General features: G+C 42.3%; 1 protein-coding gene across 1 annotated transcript; it reads left to right on the top strand.

The window, feature by feature from the left end:
- Positions 1 to 463: 463 nt before the first annotated feature.
- Positions 464 to 17,140, top strand: LOC126402018 (ras-related protein Rap-2a-like). Its single transcript, XM_050063657.1, has 2 exons — positions 464 to 1,395; positions 15,966 to 17,140. Exons 1-2 carry the CDS (start codon positions 1,082 to 1,084, stop codon positions 16,201 to 16,203), a joined length of 552 nt encoding a protein of 183 aa, XP_049919614.1. The 5' UTR covers positions 464 to 1,081; the 3' UTR covers positions 16,204 to 17,140.
- The last annotated feature ends 523 nt before the right edge of the window (positions 17,141 to 17,663 follow it).

The raw sequence follows: 17,663 nt of genomic DNA, 5'->3' as shown, positions 1-17,663 counted from the left end.
TCATGTGACGAGATGATATGCATCATAAAACATGCACTGGGGCCCATCATAGCAACCTGACCTCACTGGTCTTGATAGCAGTTTCATGTAGTGTTCAACATCATTCAGAAAAACACCAATATGAGGTTTATTAATTGCCAAATTTGCATTTATGGATAAATACTTTGCCAGAATCATTAACAAGTTGATTATAAGAGGTTGGCATAGATGTCTTGACATTGAATTTTGGTCACATGATATTACAACTTAAATGTATTTTTTATTTTTTTTTAATTGAGATTTATAACAAATTTGGAGGGCACTGTGCAATATAGGTGCCAAATTAGATTTTTGTTATAATAGGGTATATGTGTTCAAGCTATGATTTGTATTGCGGGTTAATTTTACCAGTGTTATCTTTATAGATTTGTTGGTGTCTCCTCTGATGATGTAATTTTCAAAATAATAGCAGCTAATTTCACAGCTTATCAAAAATAAAAATGATTTACACTTTAATCTCCTGTTTATTTCCATCATGATAAGCCTGCTTCTCTTACATGTCTTTCTTGCCCTTCTGCTTCCCCTGTCTCCATGTGACACTAATCGCCCTCCATATCTTCCAGGAAATAGTAACATCCAGTGGATGCACCGACTCCAGACTCCAGAGGCGTGGATTCCCAGCACTGTAGCCTCCTTTAGGATAAATAGGCTCTTTGCCTTTAACTGTATTGTACCCCACTGTGCCGACAAATGTAGTGCTAACCTTCTGTTTTGTCGGCACAGAAAAAGATGTGCCGTCTCGTTGCTTCTAATAATAGCCAATCTTATTTTTACCACACCGACGCCTTATTGCATTATGGATGCCTCTGGAATGGTGTCCCTGCAAGATAGCGTGGGAATATCTCAGTAGAGGCTGTGGCTCTTCATCTCAGGGCTAAATGCTCCAGCATCCCGCCTATAGCTGCATCTCGTTTACCGCAGGCTGTTACTGTGTCATGGCTGTAGTGTGAGGAAACACTACTGTTCATGGGGATGCGTCTCAGTGATCCGCTGCTGTAAGACTTTATTCTCTGCATGCCGGATTCAAGTGTTGAGGGGCGCTATGCGGGAGTATAAGGTGGTGGTGCTCGGCAGCGGCGGGGTGGGGAAGTCCGCCCTCACCGTCCAGTTTGTCACCGGGACATTTATAGAGAAGTACGACCCGACCATTGAAGATTTCTACAGGAAGGAGATCGAGGTGGACTCCTCGCCGTCGGTGCTGGAGATCCTCGACACAGCCGGCACCGAGCAGTTCGCCTCCATGAGGGACCTTTACATCAGGAACGGCCAAGGCTTCATCCTGGTCTACAGTCTGGTCAACCAGCAAAGTTTTCAGGACATCAAGCCCATGAGAGACCAGATCATCAGGGTGAAACGGTGAGACACTTTTTCATATGAAGCACCTTTGTCTTGTTCATATATTCTGATGCAGTAGGAGGTTATTCATCCTGTTTTAGGCCCTAAAATTGTCACATCACTGGGACAACAAAAGAGGAGTCATTGATTTATAGTGAAATTAAATCAAATCCTGCTGGAGTACCCCCGGGAACCTCCCAAGGGCCTCTAAAATTCCCCATATTCCACATATAGAACCACAAAAAATGCATGCTTTCTTTTCACAATTAGGCCCAGGACTCATCCCAAACTTGCATCCTCTCATCCCCCTCCTCTTCCGCCCTGTCTGGATCCCCTCCGGCGCTGCGTGAGAAGCTGCGACCAGCTCATATGTTCTTCATAAAAGGCCCAGCTGTGGCTCACCTGTCATATATCAACCCGCTGAACTCTCGCTGGGTTTGATATTCTCTGTCTCTCACACATGACTAACTCTGGATGGCTTTGATCAGCGCAGGCCATTACTCAACAAACCCACTGAGCTCATCTCACGGCTGCGAGAGAGAGACAGGGAGAGAGAGTGGAAGGAAAACTGTGATGTTTCCTTGTGGTGGTGACATATTGGTGTTTTTGGCTTCGAGCGGCCCTTAATTTGTTTAATGACACTGACAGACTGCAGCTACGACTACAGTCTGTAAGTTAAGGATCTGGTTTTTAGTTAGAAAAAGCTTAACGTTATAAGGGCTTGAATAGATTATGTCTAATAGTTTCGATGCCATGTAAATAATTCATTTAACTTAATGCTGTTAAAGGAAAAAAACAGTCAATTTGGGACACTGGTGGCCTATGTACTCACAACCCCCCCACCCCCAGCTGGGGTGCAGTTGGGGCCCCATTGGTGCATATTATCCCTGTTTTGTTCAAAGTAAAGACAACTAAACAAATATAGGCCAGGGGCGTATAACTGGGGTGACCAATGGCACCTTCCCTACTTCCCACCCCTTGCTCGGACCACGCCCATCTTCACACTTGACCTTCATTTTGATCTCAGTTACACGGTCTAGGGTTGCAACGTCTAAGCATCTCAGAAATATCGCAGTTTCATGGTATCACGGTCTCACAGAATTTATATTATTATCAATCAGACTGAGCCTTAAAGGAATGAAAATGGAAGGGTCATATTTGGTTGAACAAACTAGGGCTGTAGTCAACCAAAGAAAATCTTGGTCGACTAAAGTTGCACATAATTTTCAACTAATCGATTAGTCGTGGGGGGAAAAAAAATCTGCACGTTATTTTTACTTGTGCAGTGGTGTGTCTGTGTCACTCTGCAGTTACACCTCCAGAACACTAGTTGGCGGTGGAGGACTGTGTTAAGTTTAGTTCAAATCAAACTTTATTTATATAGTTGATTCAAAACACACATTAAACACACATTAAACATGGCTTAATAGAGACAATTTCAAACANACTAAACACGTTTTCCAAGCAAATACAACATGCTAACGTTATTAGCGCCAGCCAATGGCATTTTACATGGTATACATTAGCCTAGCGACAAGCAGAGATTTCCTCTGCTCATATGAAGCCAAGATAAATCACACACAAGACTTAAAATGTTATTTTAGCGGAGGCTTTATTGTCTTCACAATTTATTGTTTCTTATCTGTGAATCCAATCAAATACAAGCTTTGTTTCCACTGAGGGAAATGGTTTCAGCTTACAGAAACAGACAGGAGGTCTGCATCACCGCGACGCTGAGCGTGAGGGTGGGCAAGTTCAACTTTCTGTCAACAACAACATTTTCAGAAGTAACTTAGCCTGCCCCCCCCCACACACAATAATGTATTAATCTGGCAAAGCTGTTGATGTAGCACTTTTCTCCTTAAGAAAGTAACACGGCGATTATTCGATTAATGAGAATTTGGTCAGACGAGAGCACAGCAACCAAATAATTGACTAGTCGACCAGGAGACTACAGCCCTAGTTCTGATGCTATTGCGGTGACGAAATCCGTCCACAGACGGACAGTCACACTAACACCCGACAAAGTACTTCAAACTGCTTCTGTGGTAGTTCCCGCTGCAGTTGGTATCACCAGGCCTGCTTCTTGCCATGACGACACACACAGACTCGTGATGTAAAAAGAATGCTAGGGTGGCAAAAATACTTAAAATGAAAATTAAAAAGTGGTGAACTTTAAGTATCAAAGAGGCCGTTATGTTGACATATATTTCATTGGCCATCGTATTCAAGTGATGACCAGTGAGGCCTAGTAGTCCGCTCTGGACCTGGCATTGCGGGGCTACCTACAGGGTGTCTGGAATAAAATCTGTTTGGCACAACGAGATAATCAAACACAACGACTGCTTCTCTCTCCATTTGTGAAAATTTTTTATCATCAGTTTTAGCACACTGGGACTTATTTGTGTAGTTATACGCAAGTAGTAGAAAGCTGAACCAGGCTGGGAGTCGGTCGGTAAACTGTGACGGACATTTCCAACAGTTTATAAGATGAGACCTGTCTGTTTATTCTAAAGGTGCAGCTAGGTGACGGTTAGCTAGACGGTTAGAGGCAAGGGGAAAACAGCTAGCCTGGCTCTGTCTTAGCTCTGAGTTTTTCTGCATCGGCTTTTGTCATTTCTGCGTTACTTTATAATGGAAATGTCTTTAACATCGTCCTTTGCTACTTTCACATTTTGTCTTGGGGGGGAAATCGTGTTAGTGTACAAACTAGGGGTGGGAATCACCAGAGGATCCATGATACGATATTATCACAATACTTAAGTTACGATACAATAATATGTTGCGATATGCTGAGTATTGCGATAAAATACATTGTGATAAATTGCGACTTACTACATTTTTTTAACAATGATATTTTGTATATCTGTTTTATCGAATAAGATAACGTTTTCAGTCTGTTCATCTCATTTCAGTCGTTTTGTTGCAGCAGCAAAATGTATCTAGTGGACTGAAAAAGCACTTGATTATATTATTCTGGCAGGCTACCTAAAGTTTAATATGTTTTTGTAATATTAATCATTTGTACAAAACAAATCAATACTTGGCACTGTGTGACGATAAGATATTGCCACACAAGAATATGGCCCCTTATACAAAATAGAAGTTGTGTTTTAATGGGGGTGCAGTAACCTTTCATGTCATCACAGTGAGGTTGCCAGGCAACCAGCTGAGACGCAAAGAGGTCCCCCATAGTACAAAACTACGAGAAAATGTACGAGGTTGTCCTTTAACCTGCAGGTTGGCTGTCAGTGTAAAAGGGTGTGTCTGTGTCTTTTTCTTGTCTCCATGCTGTGTTCCTCCTGTTACTTCTATCTCTTGTGCAATTCACAGCCTTTCATCTGTAAAATACGCTGCGACACATTTATTTATCTAACTGCACATTGTGTAATAATAATTCATAATTTAACCTGCACAGTTTGCTGCAGTGCTTTTCACCTCCATCCCTCTGGAGTGAATCGAATGCTCAGACGTCACAGGCCAAGTGAAGGCATGAGAGCGTCACAGCTGACGAGGCGCAGCGGGGACGAGTGCATGAGGGAACTCCTTTGAAATGAAAAATATAACGATGGATAAAAACTGTGCTGTGCTGCCTCCAGCCAGCCGCCACCCCGATGCGGCTGCCTACGCTGCACCAGCCACCGCTGTCCTCAAGTGTATATCTATAAATATTTCATACTTTTTACTTCACACTGCTCTGCGTTTGAAGTCGGGATTGTTGCTGCATGTTTTATTGCATTAGGCTATATTTTGTGTCTCATTTCGGAGCATGCAGTGGGACATTTTGAGCACAGAAAATACTTTGTGGGGACATCACATTTTGTGTAGCAATATTTGTCTCGGTGCAGACACATGCAATATTATTATCAGTTCATTTAAGGAAAGGCTGAGTTGGTCATTTAAACACATGCAGACACCCACCCATTGTCCGTCCCTATTAAAACACGCAACACAATCAGCTCCTGGTCTCCATTAGCTGTCTCCAGGAGATCAGCCTCCCTCCTCCCAAACTTCTCGCTGAGCCAGCAGCAACAACAAGCACCACGCAGAGATATAGTATGTGCCCACTCACCAGAACTTAATGGGATTGTGTTGGGTTGGAAGCCAAGAAGACATCAGGCCTCCATTAGGGAGTCATATAAACCAGAATGCTTATGCAGGGGGTGGGAGCTGCGGGGGGAGCATGGGAAAGAAGTGGGATCTCATATGTTACTGCTCTGTGAGGTGCAGGTGTCATGAGGCAGTGGTCTGCAGTCCACATATCACCTCAGTGCTGACTTGTATGCACGAGGATGTGCAGGGAGAAGCAGGAAATACAATTAGAGTAATAGTTCGACATTTTGGGAAATACACTTACTGCTGTCTTGCCAAGAGTTAAATGAGAAGATTGAAACCACTCTCGTGACTGTGCTTTAAATATTTAATCAGAGCTCGTGGCCAGTTAGCTTAGCATAAAGACTTTAAATGGCTAGCCTCATTCTGTGCAAAGGTAACAATGTCTGCTTCTACCCAGCTGGCCTCCAATTTTTGGTTTAATTTAGGTTGTGATGTTAGGTGACCAAAGTTCAATGTCAGGACGATGTCTAATGCCAATGTCAATTTGACGTAGAGTACTGACAACGGTTGACAATGTTTCATTGGTTTTAAGTCGTGTTTTAAAGTAACCAAAATCCAATGTCTTCCAAATGTCTCATGCCAACGTCATATTAACGTCCACACGTCAAACTCTAACGCCACTAGACATTCAAAATATCGTCAACTCAATTTTCGTTCTAGCCAAAATTTAACGTACGTCCATCGTGAGAGTCCAGTGTCTGCCGGTTGGATAGCACCTGTAAGGCTCGCTAATTTAACACATTATATCTCATTTGTTTAATCTGTACAAAAACTGAAGTGTAAAAACAATCGACCATTTTACAAGGTGTTTCCATTTTGTGTGCTAAGCTAAGCTAACCAGATTCTAGCTCCAGCTACGTACAGTATTTGTCTTGGCAAGAAAGTAAAGACAAAAGAGATACAGCATTGGAGGCGGGGCCCTGTTCATTTCTATGAAAGTTGCTCAGTGGTGCATGGAGCCAAAAAAGCTTGAGGAAGATTTTAGTCAATTTTATTTCCATTTGCAGTATTATATTTGGCGGCATGGCTCTGTCCTGGGGCCCCTCTGCTTTTCCTCAGGCCTAAGCAGAAAGCCTTTTTCACGCGCCTTGCGTGGAAAGCATAAGGCGGAGAGAGCACACCTGTCTGCCCTTCCACGTGCAAATGAGGAAAGCCTGAGGCAGAGAGGCAACCTCCCTGCCCTTCCATGCGCCTACATGGAAAGCCTAAGGCACGGAGAGCAGCAGCAACGATCCCCTGGGAACAGAACAGAGCATCATCAATGACAACTTCCTGTTTAGCCCTCTGCTAATGTGAATTGGGATGAAATTATGTAATCATGCAGCTCTTCTAGAGTTTAAATGTTATCTGACCAAATGGATCAAATCTCAGTAGTGAAGTAATTACGCATGGGTGATGCTCAAAAAATGTAAACACTGATTTACAGATGTCTCTGTCACAATGTAAGTCTATGGGAAAAAGTCTTAATGGGTCCCATGGCATCATCTGATGGACCCAGACGTCGTAATTCCACATTTGGCAACTATGTAAAATTAGCTTCAAAGTCTGGCGCTGCTCCTGGGGGATTGGTATTTCCCAAAATGTCAGCCTATTCCTTTCACATTGTTTGCAGTTCCCTCACTTTTCTCCTGTCCTAATGGTTTAACGTAATTTGTCACAGTCATTAAAATACCACTGAAATGTTAAAATGCTAGCTAAGATAAGTTAGCATGCTAACACTGCAGCTACCCACATGGTTAATACTTTCTTCCAATCGAAAGCCTGTTTAAGGGAATCTATATGAAACACTCTGCCATGATTAAATAATGTGCTTTTCATTACATATGTGTATAATTGATGCATATTTTAGCTAGAATGCACCGTCTCTGACACACTTCAACCTCTGTAGCCCTCAGCAGCTCACAGACTAACCAAATAAACCCAGTGTCAGTTGCTATCTGTGAAAACAACATCTGGGTGTAGCCCTCCTCACAATCTAATAATCTCCTGGCTCTCATGTGAGGGTTTATTGTAGTGTCGCCCAGGAGGAGGAGGCCCGTTCAAAGCGCTCGAGCTGCGTTGTCACACTGTGCTGATGCTGTGTCTAATAGCAGGAGGTAAACATCACGCGCCACTGAGTGGGAATAGGGTGGGGAGACCAAAACTACGTATCCCAGGGGGCACTCTGTGTGGGTACAGAGCAACTTCCTGACCTCAGGCTTTTAGTGTTTACCATCAGGATGGAAAGAGTTCTTAAAGCAGCCTGCCTGGTTTAAAATGAGTTAAGCAGAGCCACAAGTAAAGTGCTCGTTGATGGTGTAAAGTGTTTTTCACCATTCTTTGCCGTTTGTCACACTCAGAGCTGACGGTCCAGTCAGGGGAGACTGGGGTTTGCTGAAGATAGTAATATTAGAATTGTGTTACTTATAGAAATCAGCTATGTTTTGAGATGACTCGAAACATAATTTCATCATAAATTTGGGTCAAATGTATGTGGGGTTGGTTAGCACGAATACACAACATGGCTTTAATCACGGATCACCTTTGAAAACATCTGTGTATATTAAAGGGATAGTTTGTTTTTTTTGAAGTGGGATCTAATGAGGTACTTTTCCATGTTTTACATACAGTAGAATCCATTTGGCACGCCTCCAGTTTTGTGAAGCAGCCTGGAGTCTGACATGGAAGCTAAGCAATGTACTGCTGTGGATGGGGGCCAGCAGCAAAACGGATTTTAGCCACGTAGAAAAAGTTCCACTTACAAAAATAAATAACAGTTGACATGTACACTATACTGGGATTATTTTCTCCATTTTACCTTTTAATCAGACAGCCTATTCAGATGAGAAAGCTTCCCATCTGTGCTCCCGTCAAAGCCACCAGACCCCATTGAGAAAAACAGTAATTTAAGCTCACTGAAAACGGAAGTTGCTGGTGTACCGCTGCCTCGATCGGTCAGTTAGTTTTGTTATTATGTGACTTTGGTGACCCTTTTCAATGCCGAAGTCACTCAGTAACACAAACAAAATAATTGATCAAAGCAGTTGTAACACAGCAGCTCCTGTTTTTTTAGCGATGTTAAATCACTGCTTTTCTCAATGGAGTCTGGCTTTGAAGAGAGCGATATAGTGTCTTCATTTTCCTGTTGGAAATCACTTTCTGACATTAAGGTAAATATATCATAATAAACATCTGTGCAGCAGAATGTTTCCGAGCTTGCTAATCATCTTGTGACCCCTTTGGAAAAAATGTATTGCTTTGATTTATAGCTGGGATTCCCCTCATTTAGATTATGATCACTTGTAGTCATAACAGAACAGGAAGTGTGTGATTCCAGATTCTAAAGAAGTGAGTTTCCTCACACTTCCATTTGGGCTTTTTTTGCACACTTCTTTCTGTTTCACTTTGAGTCATCATCTTTGCTTTACTGTACAGAACAGCAGGAATAAACTCATTAGGACTTGTCTACTCCCATACTGCCTTTGCATCTGCAGTTAGGAAAATAAGATTATCTAGTGGAGCTGGGCTGCACCATTAAAGATGGAAATGAAGCTTGGGGTTTCATCATAAAAAAAGACTCTAAAGACCTCCTCCATCTGTTGTGCAGGCCCTCTCTTTGTCTGTTTATCACAGGAATGTTTGCGGTTGTGTTATTTTGTTTCCTCGCTTTCGTCCTCATGTAGCCGGGTTACAACATGAGCTGGAAGCTTTGTTCTCCAGCTGTAACACCCTCTGGGAGTTAACACAGTGTAGGCGCTATAGGTCCTGTGATTTTCTGGTCCGGTCCTACGAGCTGATACGGCACATGCGTTGGGCTGGCTGTCACAGTGAAGCCGCTCCAACTGCTAATTAACTGCAGATGCAGAGAGCAAAGAGGCGGCTGCAGGGTTGGAGGGCTTCACGTTGGAGATGGTTGACTGTTTTGTTGTAATTTGTATGTGCGTTTGCCTGTGCTGTGGGGCTTGTGAAAATGGCTAAGTGAAGTCACTGTAGCTATTTAGCACAGCAGGTAGCCTTAATAAGGCTGTTGTACCCCGAGGCTCAGTGGAAAATGTAGAGTCCATCTTTTTTTGTGAGTTATAAACACTGTTTCTCAGTGTGTGGGTGGGTTTGTGTGTTTGCCTCTTTCCCAATAGTTGGAATAACACCCTGCAGAGGCAAATGGCTGCAACTAGTTTCTGTGTGCTGTAAAGGTCAAATGTATATCAGCAAAAGTTCCTCCACATCCATTAATGAGGATGCAGCGGGGGCATTTCACAAATGGTTGTTCAGATGATGGTTTTAAAAGAAGTGGAGCTCAGCACTTTCCTGTGTGAAAGCCCCGAGGCTGAGAACACGGGCTCTCTCTGATAGTATCATTCTGAAAGAGTGTTTTTTGCAGCAATATTGTAGAAATCAATACAGATTTTAACATCCGTATCTCCGTATAATTTCATTAGCTGTCAGCCACCTGCTGGTGCCTGTTCCACAAATCCGACGTGACTCCTCTCCCACTGCATATTGAAAACAAAAAGCTGCATATTCATAGAGCTGGTAGTTTCAGCCAAGCAATCCAAACACATTCCAACTGTGCTGATAATTCCCATAGTGCACGGCTGCCAGCTCTTGTGTTGGATCAGGGACAAGTTAGCAATGTTTGTAATTTTCCCCTGCTTTGTATTCATACAGTATGTAGAGTAAAAGCACTTCAGGCAGCACATAAACGTTGGCAACAGTACCTCAAAAGCCACCATAGGCATGAGGACAGTCTTTATTCTTATCATGGCTATAATGGGAATACATCTGTCACAAAACAGGGTAAAAATATGTAATGTTATAGAACAAGCATTTTTTTTTTTCTCCATGTCATCAATCGACGCAAATTTTTATTTATATTATTAGCATAAGCTGCAGTTTTTGATATTGTAGCCTAAACTTTTCAACAAACAGTTGCCTATTTACACATCTGGCAAATGCGATACATCAACATTCATGCTGAGTCATGTTTCTGTCTACCTGACGAATCTAAGTCCAATATTTACTCTTCTTTTAGCTCTCTTTTGGTCTCCACCAACTCCTGAGGGAGCTATCCTGATCATTAGCTGGTCCGCTTTCTTCAAAAGCTGACTGTTAACTTCTATCTGCAGTCTCGTGCTTGGCAGGTAGCATACATTGAGTTTATTATTGATCGAGGTTGATGAGAGCCGTGAGACTCAACCAAAAGTTGCAGGCCATAAAATCAAAACAATGAGCTGAAAAAAGGTGTTTTAGAGCTGCTTAACACTGTTGGTTCGTCACTATGAGTGATCCTTTTCATATTACACATAGGCATTTGTTTGATAGTTTATATAAAATTTTGATTCATGCAGCTTTAAAATTTCAAAATAAAAGCGCTAATCATAAAGAATGGCTTTTGTAGGTGTTATATTATTAGCTTACTCACACATTAACATATAAATAGTATTTTATGTTGTTACAGGTTGAAGTTGAGCTAATTTTATGAAAACTTGAAACAGCTAGGTTTGTCCAAAGATATGTTCTGCTTTCTAGTGCCTGTAAAGCTCACTAATTTAACACGTTATTCACACGCTATATTTAACGGTAATTTGTTTAATCTGTCCATGTTAATGTTGCGCTAAGATATGCTAACTTAAATGGGAATAAAATTCTTTTTTATTTTATTGATTTTATGTACAGTCGTGATATATATCAGAATCAATGTAACACTTTTTATTGTTTAGAGCAGCTAATACAAGCTAAATAAAAGTAGCAGTGATGTTTATGGTTGCTAGCTAAAATAAGTTAGCATGTTAGCACTGCGACTACCCAAATGATTAATTCTTTCTTCCAGCATGAAGGCTGTAAATTAACAGTATTTTATGTCATAGCTTGTCGAAGTGGAGCTAATTTTATTGATTTTATGTGCAGTCAATATCAGAATCAATGTCAGAATCAGTTTAACACTTTTTATCATTCAGAGCAGCTAATACAAGTTAAATGGCTAGAAATAAGTTAGCACATTAGCACTGCAACTACCCAAATTCTTTCCTCCAGCACGAAGGCTGTAAATAAACAGTATTTTATGTTGTAGCTCGTTAAGGTGAAGCTAATTTTATTTATTTTATGTACAGTCAATATATATCAGAATCAATGTCAGAATCAATAGCTATGTTTCCATCCAAAAGTGATTCAAATCACTGGGAAATGCGCATTAAAAGAAATACGAATCCTGTGTGTTTCCATTAAATGTACAGACTTTGGTGAAAACTACGAACTCGCGTGAGTTTTCCGCAGAACCGGAAACAAAACAAGTCTCGCATTCTTCTTCTTCTACGTTTTCTGGCGGTTGGCAACCAGCTTGTAAATGCATTACCACCTTCCCGACCCGGAGTGTGGATATCACCATGGAGAGAGGTGCGCTACGTCAGACTTATGAACATAACTGTTTCCATCCCCCGTTTTGCGAATCAACATTTTTTCGAATCAACCAAAACCCGGCTAAAGCGAGCGTATTTTAGTTTGTGTGAATCAGGGGATTTTAATTCGAATTTTGGCGTTTCCATCATAATTTTCCGATGCGATACTTCTAGATGCGCATCTAAACAGGCTGATGGAAACATGTCTAATGTAACACTTTTTATTTTTTTAGAGCAGCTAATACAAGCTAAATAAAACTAGCAGTTATGTTAATGGTTACTAGCTAGAATAAGTTAGCACGTTAGCACTGCAACTACCCAAATTATTCTTTCTTCCAGCATGAACGCTGTAAATAAACAGTATGTTATGTTGTAGCTCATCAAGGTGGAGCTAATTTAGTTTAATCTTTATAAATACATCACATTTTACAAGCTAATTATGGATATAGGTTTTTAAAACCTCAAACACAGTGATGTTAAAAGGAAATTACTCTCTGAAATGTAGTAAAGCAGAAATATAAAGTAGCAGTTGACATCCAAAAGGTGATAGCATGTAAAAAAAAAGAAGATGGTCATATACCATAGCATGTAGTTAAGAATTATATTTTCGCTAAAGATAGTTGTGAGATATTGAGAGGGCCAGCTAGCACAATTCTGATGTTTAACCCCAAATACTGAGAGACATTCTCTTCAATAATACATGATATCAGCCTATATATATCCCCATGGGGCAACTTTTGTTCATGCTGTGTTGAGCAGTTTCAGTTTCTCCTCATCTGGCGAGGAGGGAGCGGTAGTTTGATGCTGCAACAAACAATCTCTACACAAACTCCCCACCCAACCCACCCCACCCCAGAGAAGCTGGCTCTCCCTGTGTCTTTGTAGTTATATATAGAGTTTCTCCTGCAAGGCTGTCAGATTGCATTTGTCTGCATGGTGCTCTCCTTGTTCACACTTCACACCCTCTAGACTCCGGCTCTCCAAACACACGGGCCATGCGAGATGCTTGTCCTGCTGAGGTCAGCTGCTGTTTGCATGTGTGTGTGTTGTACAGTGCGGCGGCTGCGAGGGAAAATGTCAAGCTGCAGGGAAGTCTTTGACATTTGAATTTTTTCCCCCTGCTGGACAGTCTCAAAGCCTGTTTGTCAACCAATTAGAAGAAATTGCTGACATTATTTGCAATCATTTCCCATTTGCAGTTTTCGAGAAGCCTTTCCTCTCTTGTGAATTCCTCTACGAGGTCAGAGGTCAAGCTCAGCTCAAGGACACTTCAGCAGGTCCAGCAGGTGCTCAAGTGTCCTCTGTAGCTCTCTCCACCCTACTGCCTGCACTCATTTCTCTCCAGCTCTCTGGCCCTTCTCAGCGAGACGTTTGCCAGCTCTTTTCCACGCCTCAGCTCTTCTCCCAGCTGAGCGGCGTGGCAGCAGGCCACCAATTTGTAGATAAGAGCTCATTTCTCAATAGCACCAGCAGATCAATACGACGGGCTCTGAATGCACTTAGGGATGACTGATGGTCGAGGCTATTAGGTGGTCTGTGCCATTACCTGTTGTGAGAATATATACCCTCTGTAATTGACATTCAGTAGTTATTTCATCAGAGAAAACATGAAGGGCGTCTAACTGAGATGAAATATCTCGTACCTGAACAAAGTAACTGTCTTTGTACTGTAACATTAGTGTGCTAACAAATATGTCAGACAACTCTTGCCAAAAATTATATGTGCATGCGTTTCTTTACCTTTATCCGCACTGGCTTGGTAAAGAATTGAAAAATCATTACCCTTCGAAGTCTTGTATTTTAGTCTACACCATCAAGTTGTGTGAAATGACCCTTTAAAGGATTACTTCTTCCACAGCGTGATAATTTGTATGTCAGTTTTTCACCCTGTTACATTGAATTTGTGAAGAAAACGTTGCTTTCCTCATGCGCCTCTGCAGTGAACGAAGAATCCAAAAACAAGACGAAAATTCTTGATGAATTGGAGTAAATGGGGGCCGCGTTAAACAACAGCAAACTATACCAAAACATGTGTTTATTAACTCTCACGAGACACGTGCAGTATAATCCCATCATCATTTATCCAGTCGTATGCTCAGTACTTCCCCAAAAAGGTGCATTTTGGCTAAAACGTAACTATTTTAAACGCTTCCACATACAAGTCGTGCGTGAAGGCAGTTGCGTGCATTTGAATCAAGCCCCCGCACAAAGCACCTTCAGTTCAGACTTTCTTTAACGTCCAAGTTAAGGTTTCCTTGAAAAAAATTGCTTGCACAAAACTTCTTTGATTGTTCGCCTTAAGGTGTCCTTAAAATGTTTACTTAAGGATTCAGGGTTTACGTAAGGAATTGCAAGGACAATAAGGTAAGGACAAAAACAAAACATACCAGACTTCATCTTAACCACAACATGGCTGAGGTTATGGAGATAAATGGGAAAAATTAAGGCATCACAAGAGGAGTGTTTAGCGATTGGGAGAACCCGATTGACATGCTTCATGACGAGCAACTGATGTTGCACTTAAGTGTCATACTTAAGGCGCAACTTAAGGTGCTTTGTGCAACTGGCCTCAGGCCTTGAAGCCACTTTGATAGTGTCCTTGTAGCTACAACTTCCGGGTCCAAACGTGATGCCATATGGCCCAAAAAGACTTTTCCCATAGACTTACAATGTGAAGGACACGTCTGTAAATCAATTGATGAATTGAGTGTCACAGCAGTTTGTAATTTGATCCATTCATTGCAAAAAAACATTTTAAAGGTCCAGAAGATCCGCACATTTAAATCGTTTCACCCCTTTCAGGTTAGCATTGGGCTAATCTGGAGGTTAGCCCAACGGATGGCAGAAGTCCCTAGTGCGCCTGCTCTATGGGCCCCACGATGCGGAAGATCCAATTTATTTTACCCCCAGGAAGTCAAACTTTTTTGGCTTTGTGCGCCGCTGAGCAACTTTCATAAGGCTGTGTCCAGTTCTCTTTACACATGCATGGTTTGAAGTCTGCTCGTGTATTAGCTAAAGTGCATGTTTCGGAAGTACTGAGCATACGACTGGATAAATGAGATTTGGATTATACTGCACGAGTTGTGTGAGAGTTCGTAAAGGGATGTTTTGATATAGTTTTGCTGTCGTTAAACATGGACCCCATTTACTCCAGTTCATCAAGAATATTCTCCACATTTGAATCCTTCGTTTACGATGGAGGCATGTAAGAAAAACAAAGTTCTCTTTCAGAATTCAACGTAACTCGGGGTGAGTAATTGATATACAAGTGATCATTTAGTGGGTGTAGCGCTCCTTTAAACTGAATATATTGCAGGTACAGTCTGTGTGTGATATTTTGCTGCAAAACTCTAATGCCGATACAACAATACGCTGCAGAGTTTTAAATGAAGAGACACACAAGAGGTAAAAATAAATATTAAGTAGAAAATAGTCATTTCTAAGGTACGGGGCCAATGTTCATGTCCCCCCATGTGAGAGCAGCACATTAGCTTTATTCAATTATTCAATAACCTAAACCATTACTCTCCCCAGCCTGGTTTCCTTGTATTGATGGATGGAAGCGGACTGGGATCGTCAGCCGCACGCTGGGGGAAGAAAGCTTTTGATTCGCTAAGACATGCTTAGTGCGTGATGGAAATGATGCAAAGAGCTGAAGTGAAGAGCTAACGATCTTAAACAAGAATCGAATGCCATTAAATGTACAGCTTGCACGCCACGCTAACGCATAATGTATCCAGGAATAAATAGAGCATCACAGCGTTCTAAAGAGGCAGTTATGTTTCTCCGTGATGACAGTTTTCTAATGGGACCCGCCTCAGACACCCAGGGAGTGACGGAGGCCTCCTGGGAAGCTGGAACTGAATGTTGCTCCATTGTGCATTGTTCAAAACCCTTATTGTTTCAGCATCTAACAAATACAGTATGTAGGCCAACAATGCACACACACACACACACAAGCCGTCACTTGAGTTTAGTCTCTCTTTCCCTCCCTTAGGTATCAGGAAGTTCCTGTCTGTAGCAAAACACACCCAGCAGGGGGAGAAGGCAGCAAATTGCAGATGTACTCTCCTCTGATATTACGTTCTGTCTCATTTCCAGGTATCAGCAGGTGCCGGTGGTGCTGGTGGGTAATAAGGTGGACCTGGAGGAGGAGAGGGAAGTGTCCCCCAGCGAGGGCCAAGCGCTGGCCGAGGACTGGGGCTGCCCCTTCATGGAGACGTCAGCCAAGAGCAAGACCATGGTGGACGAGCTGTTCGCCGAGATCGTGAGGCAGATGGATTTCTGCCCTCTGCCGGACCGGAGAGAGGCGTGCTGCCCCGCCTGCAGCGTACAGTAGCAGCCTGCCGGAGGGGTGATGGATGGGGGGCTGTCAGAAACTGGGATGCGAATGAATTCATGTGAGATAGATTGAGGATGGAGGGGGGTAAAGGAAAAATCCACTCTTTCTAGGCCTCTGATCAAGAGGCGTTCTGGGAAATGTAGGAAATCCCTAACTGAAGCAAAAGAAGAAAATTTAATTTCAGCATACATCACTCCTCGGACACAGGGTGGATTTTTCCCTTGAAAGAACACAACACTCAACCTCCCACGTTCATCACCGTCCTCCTGATCAACAGGAGCAAACAACGTTCTGGGTTTCCCAAAGGCAGCACGGTGCCAAAATCATCTTAAAAGCCATCGACAAAGAGGATCATAGTGCGAAGCGCTGTTTGGGAAACCAGCCATAGGTCAAAGCAGGGATGGCAGTGTGCTCCGCGGTTCTATCGGTCCTCTTTTCTTCTGCTTGTGTTTTAATTTTTTGCACTTTTGGGACTCTTGACAGTGCGAGACCAGTCACCAAGTATCTGAACGGATGTCAAGTAACACCACTGTGAAGGAGTCATACTGGGATTTCACAGCAGGCCCGCCTAACTACGAATGAATGAATAGATGGACGAATGTTCAAAAAAAAAAAAAAAAGGAAACCGCACCTTTGGGGAAATTCGTGACGAAGATCCCAAATGCTGACATGCTGTGGATGACGTGTGCATGAAGTCGTACTGTCAAACTGACATTGAGTACAATCAATCTCACCCAAAGAGACAGTATCAATCAATCAGTCATCGAAACATATGGACACTTATCTTTACACCTTACAGACGATACAAATGCCTTGTTACATTGTATGACGTGAACATCAGTGTCAGTGTATAGTTCATTTATCTTAAATCACATCAGATATGTTAGTGGTTCAATGTGAGAAACACTTATTTTCAACAAAAAATAAACCTTTATGCACAAATGTGTCAAGCGTGTTTATTGTTTGTGTGAATGTGGTGATCAAGAACGCTTATATGTGTCTTAATGTGCAAGAGCAGCTCCAACAAACTTCGACGCTCTATCTTCTTTTATTCTCACCTCCAGAGGTCGTTAGATTTGCACCCATTGTGAAAATAGCCTTTCAGCTTCGCTATTTAGCGGTAATCTGGCTCCATCTCGGCCTGTGTCGAGATGATTTATGATGTTTTGGTCCTGCGGCTGCGTTCCCTGGCCAGGCGTCCTGCCCCTGCTGCCGCCGCCATTAGTGCCAACACTTACTGCTGATTCTGGTCCTGAGAAATCCAACGAGCATTTGTCAAATTCTGAGTGCCATTAGAGTCCATTAGAGGATGAAATTGGGGACATGTGAGACTGTAGAGCCAAGATCATAACTTTGGATTGCATCCAATCAGCATGAGAGCAACAGTCTTTCAACACTTGGGGAGCAGACACTGAGGTAACTCGGAAATTAATTGTAGAGGGACGCCATAAATATAA

Source organism: Epinephelus moara, chromosome 15 (genome assembly GCF_006386435.1).
Source record: "Epinephelus moara isolate mb chromosome 15, YSFRI_EMoa_1.0, whole genome shotgun sequence".
In the NCBI taxonomy this organism is placed as follows: domain Eukaryota; kingdom Metazoa; phylum Chordata; class Actinopteri; order Perciformes; family Serranidae; genus Epinephelus; species Epinephelus moara.
Note: the sequence above shows the minus strand (reverse complement) of the source record. Positions and strands in the feature narration are given on the sequence as shown.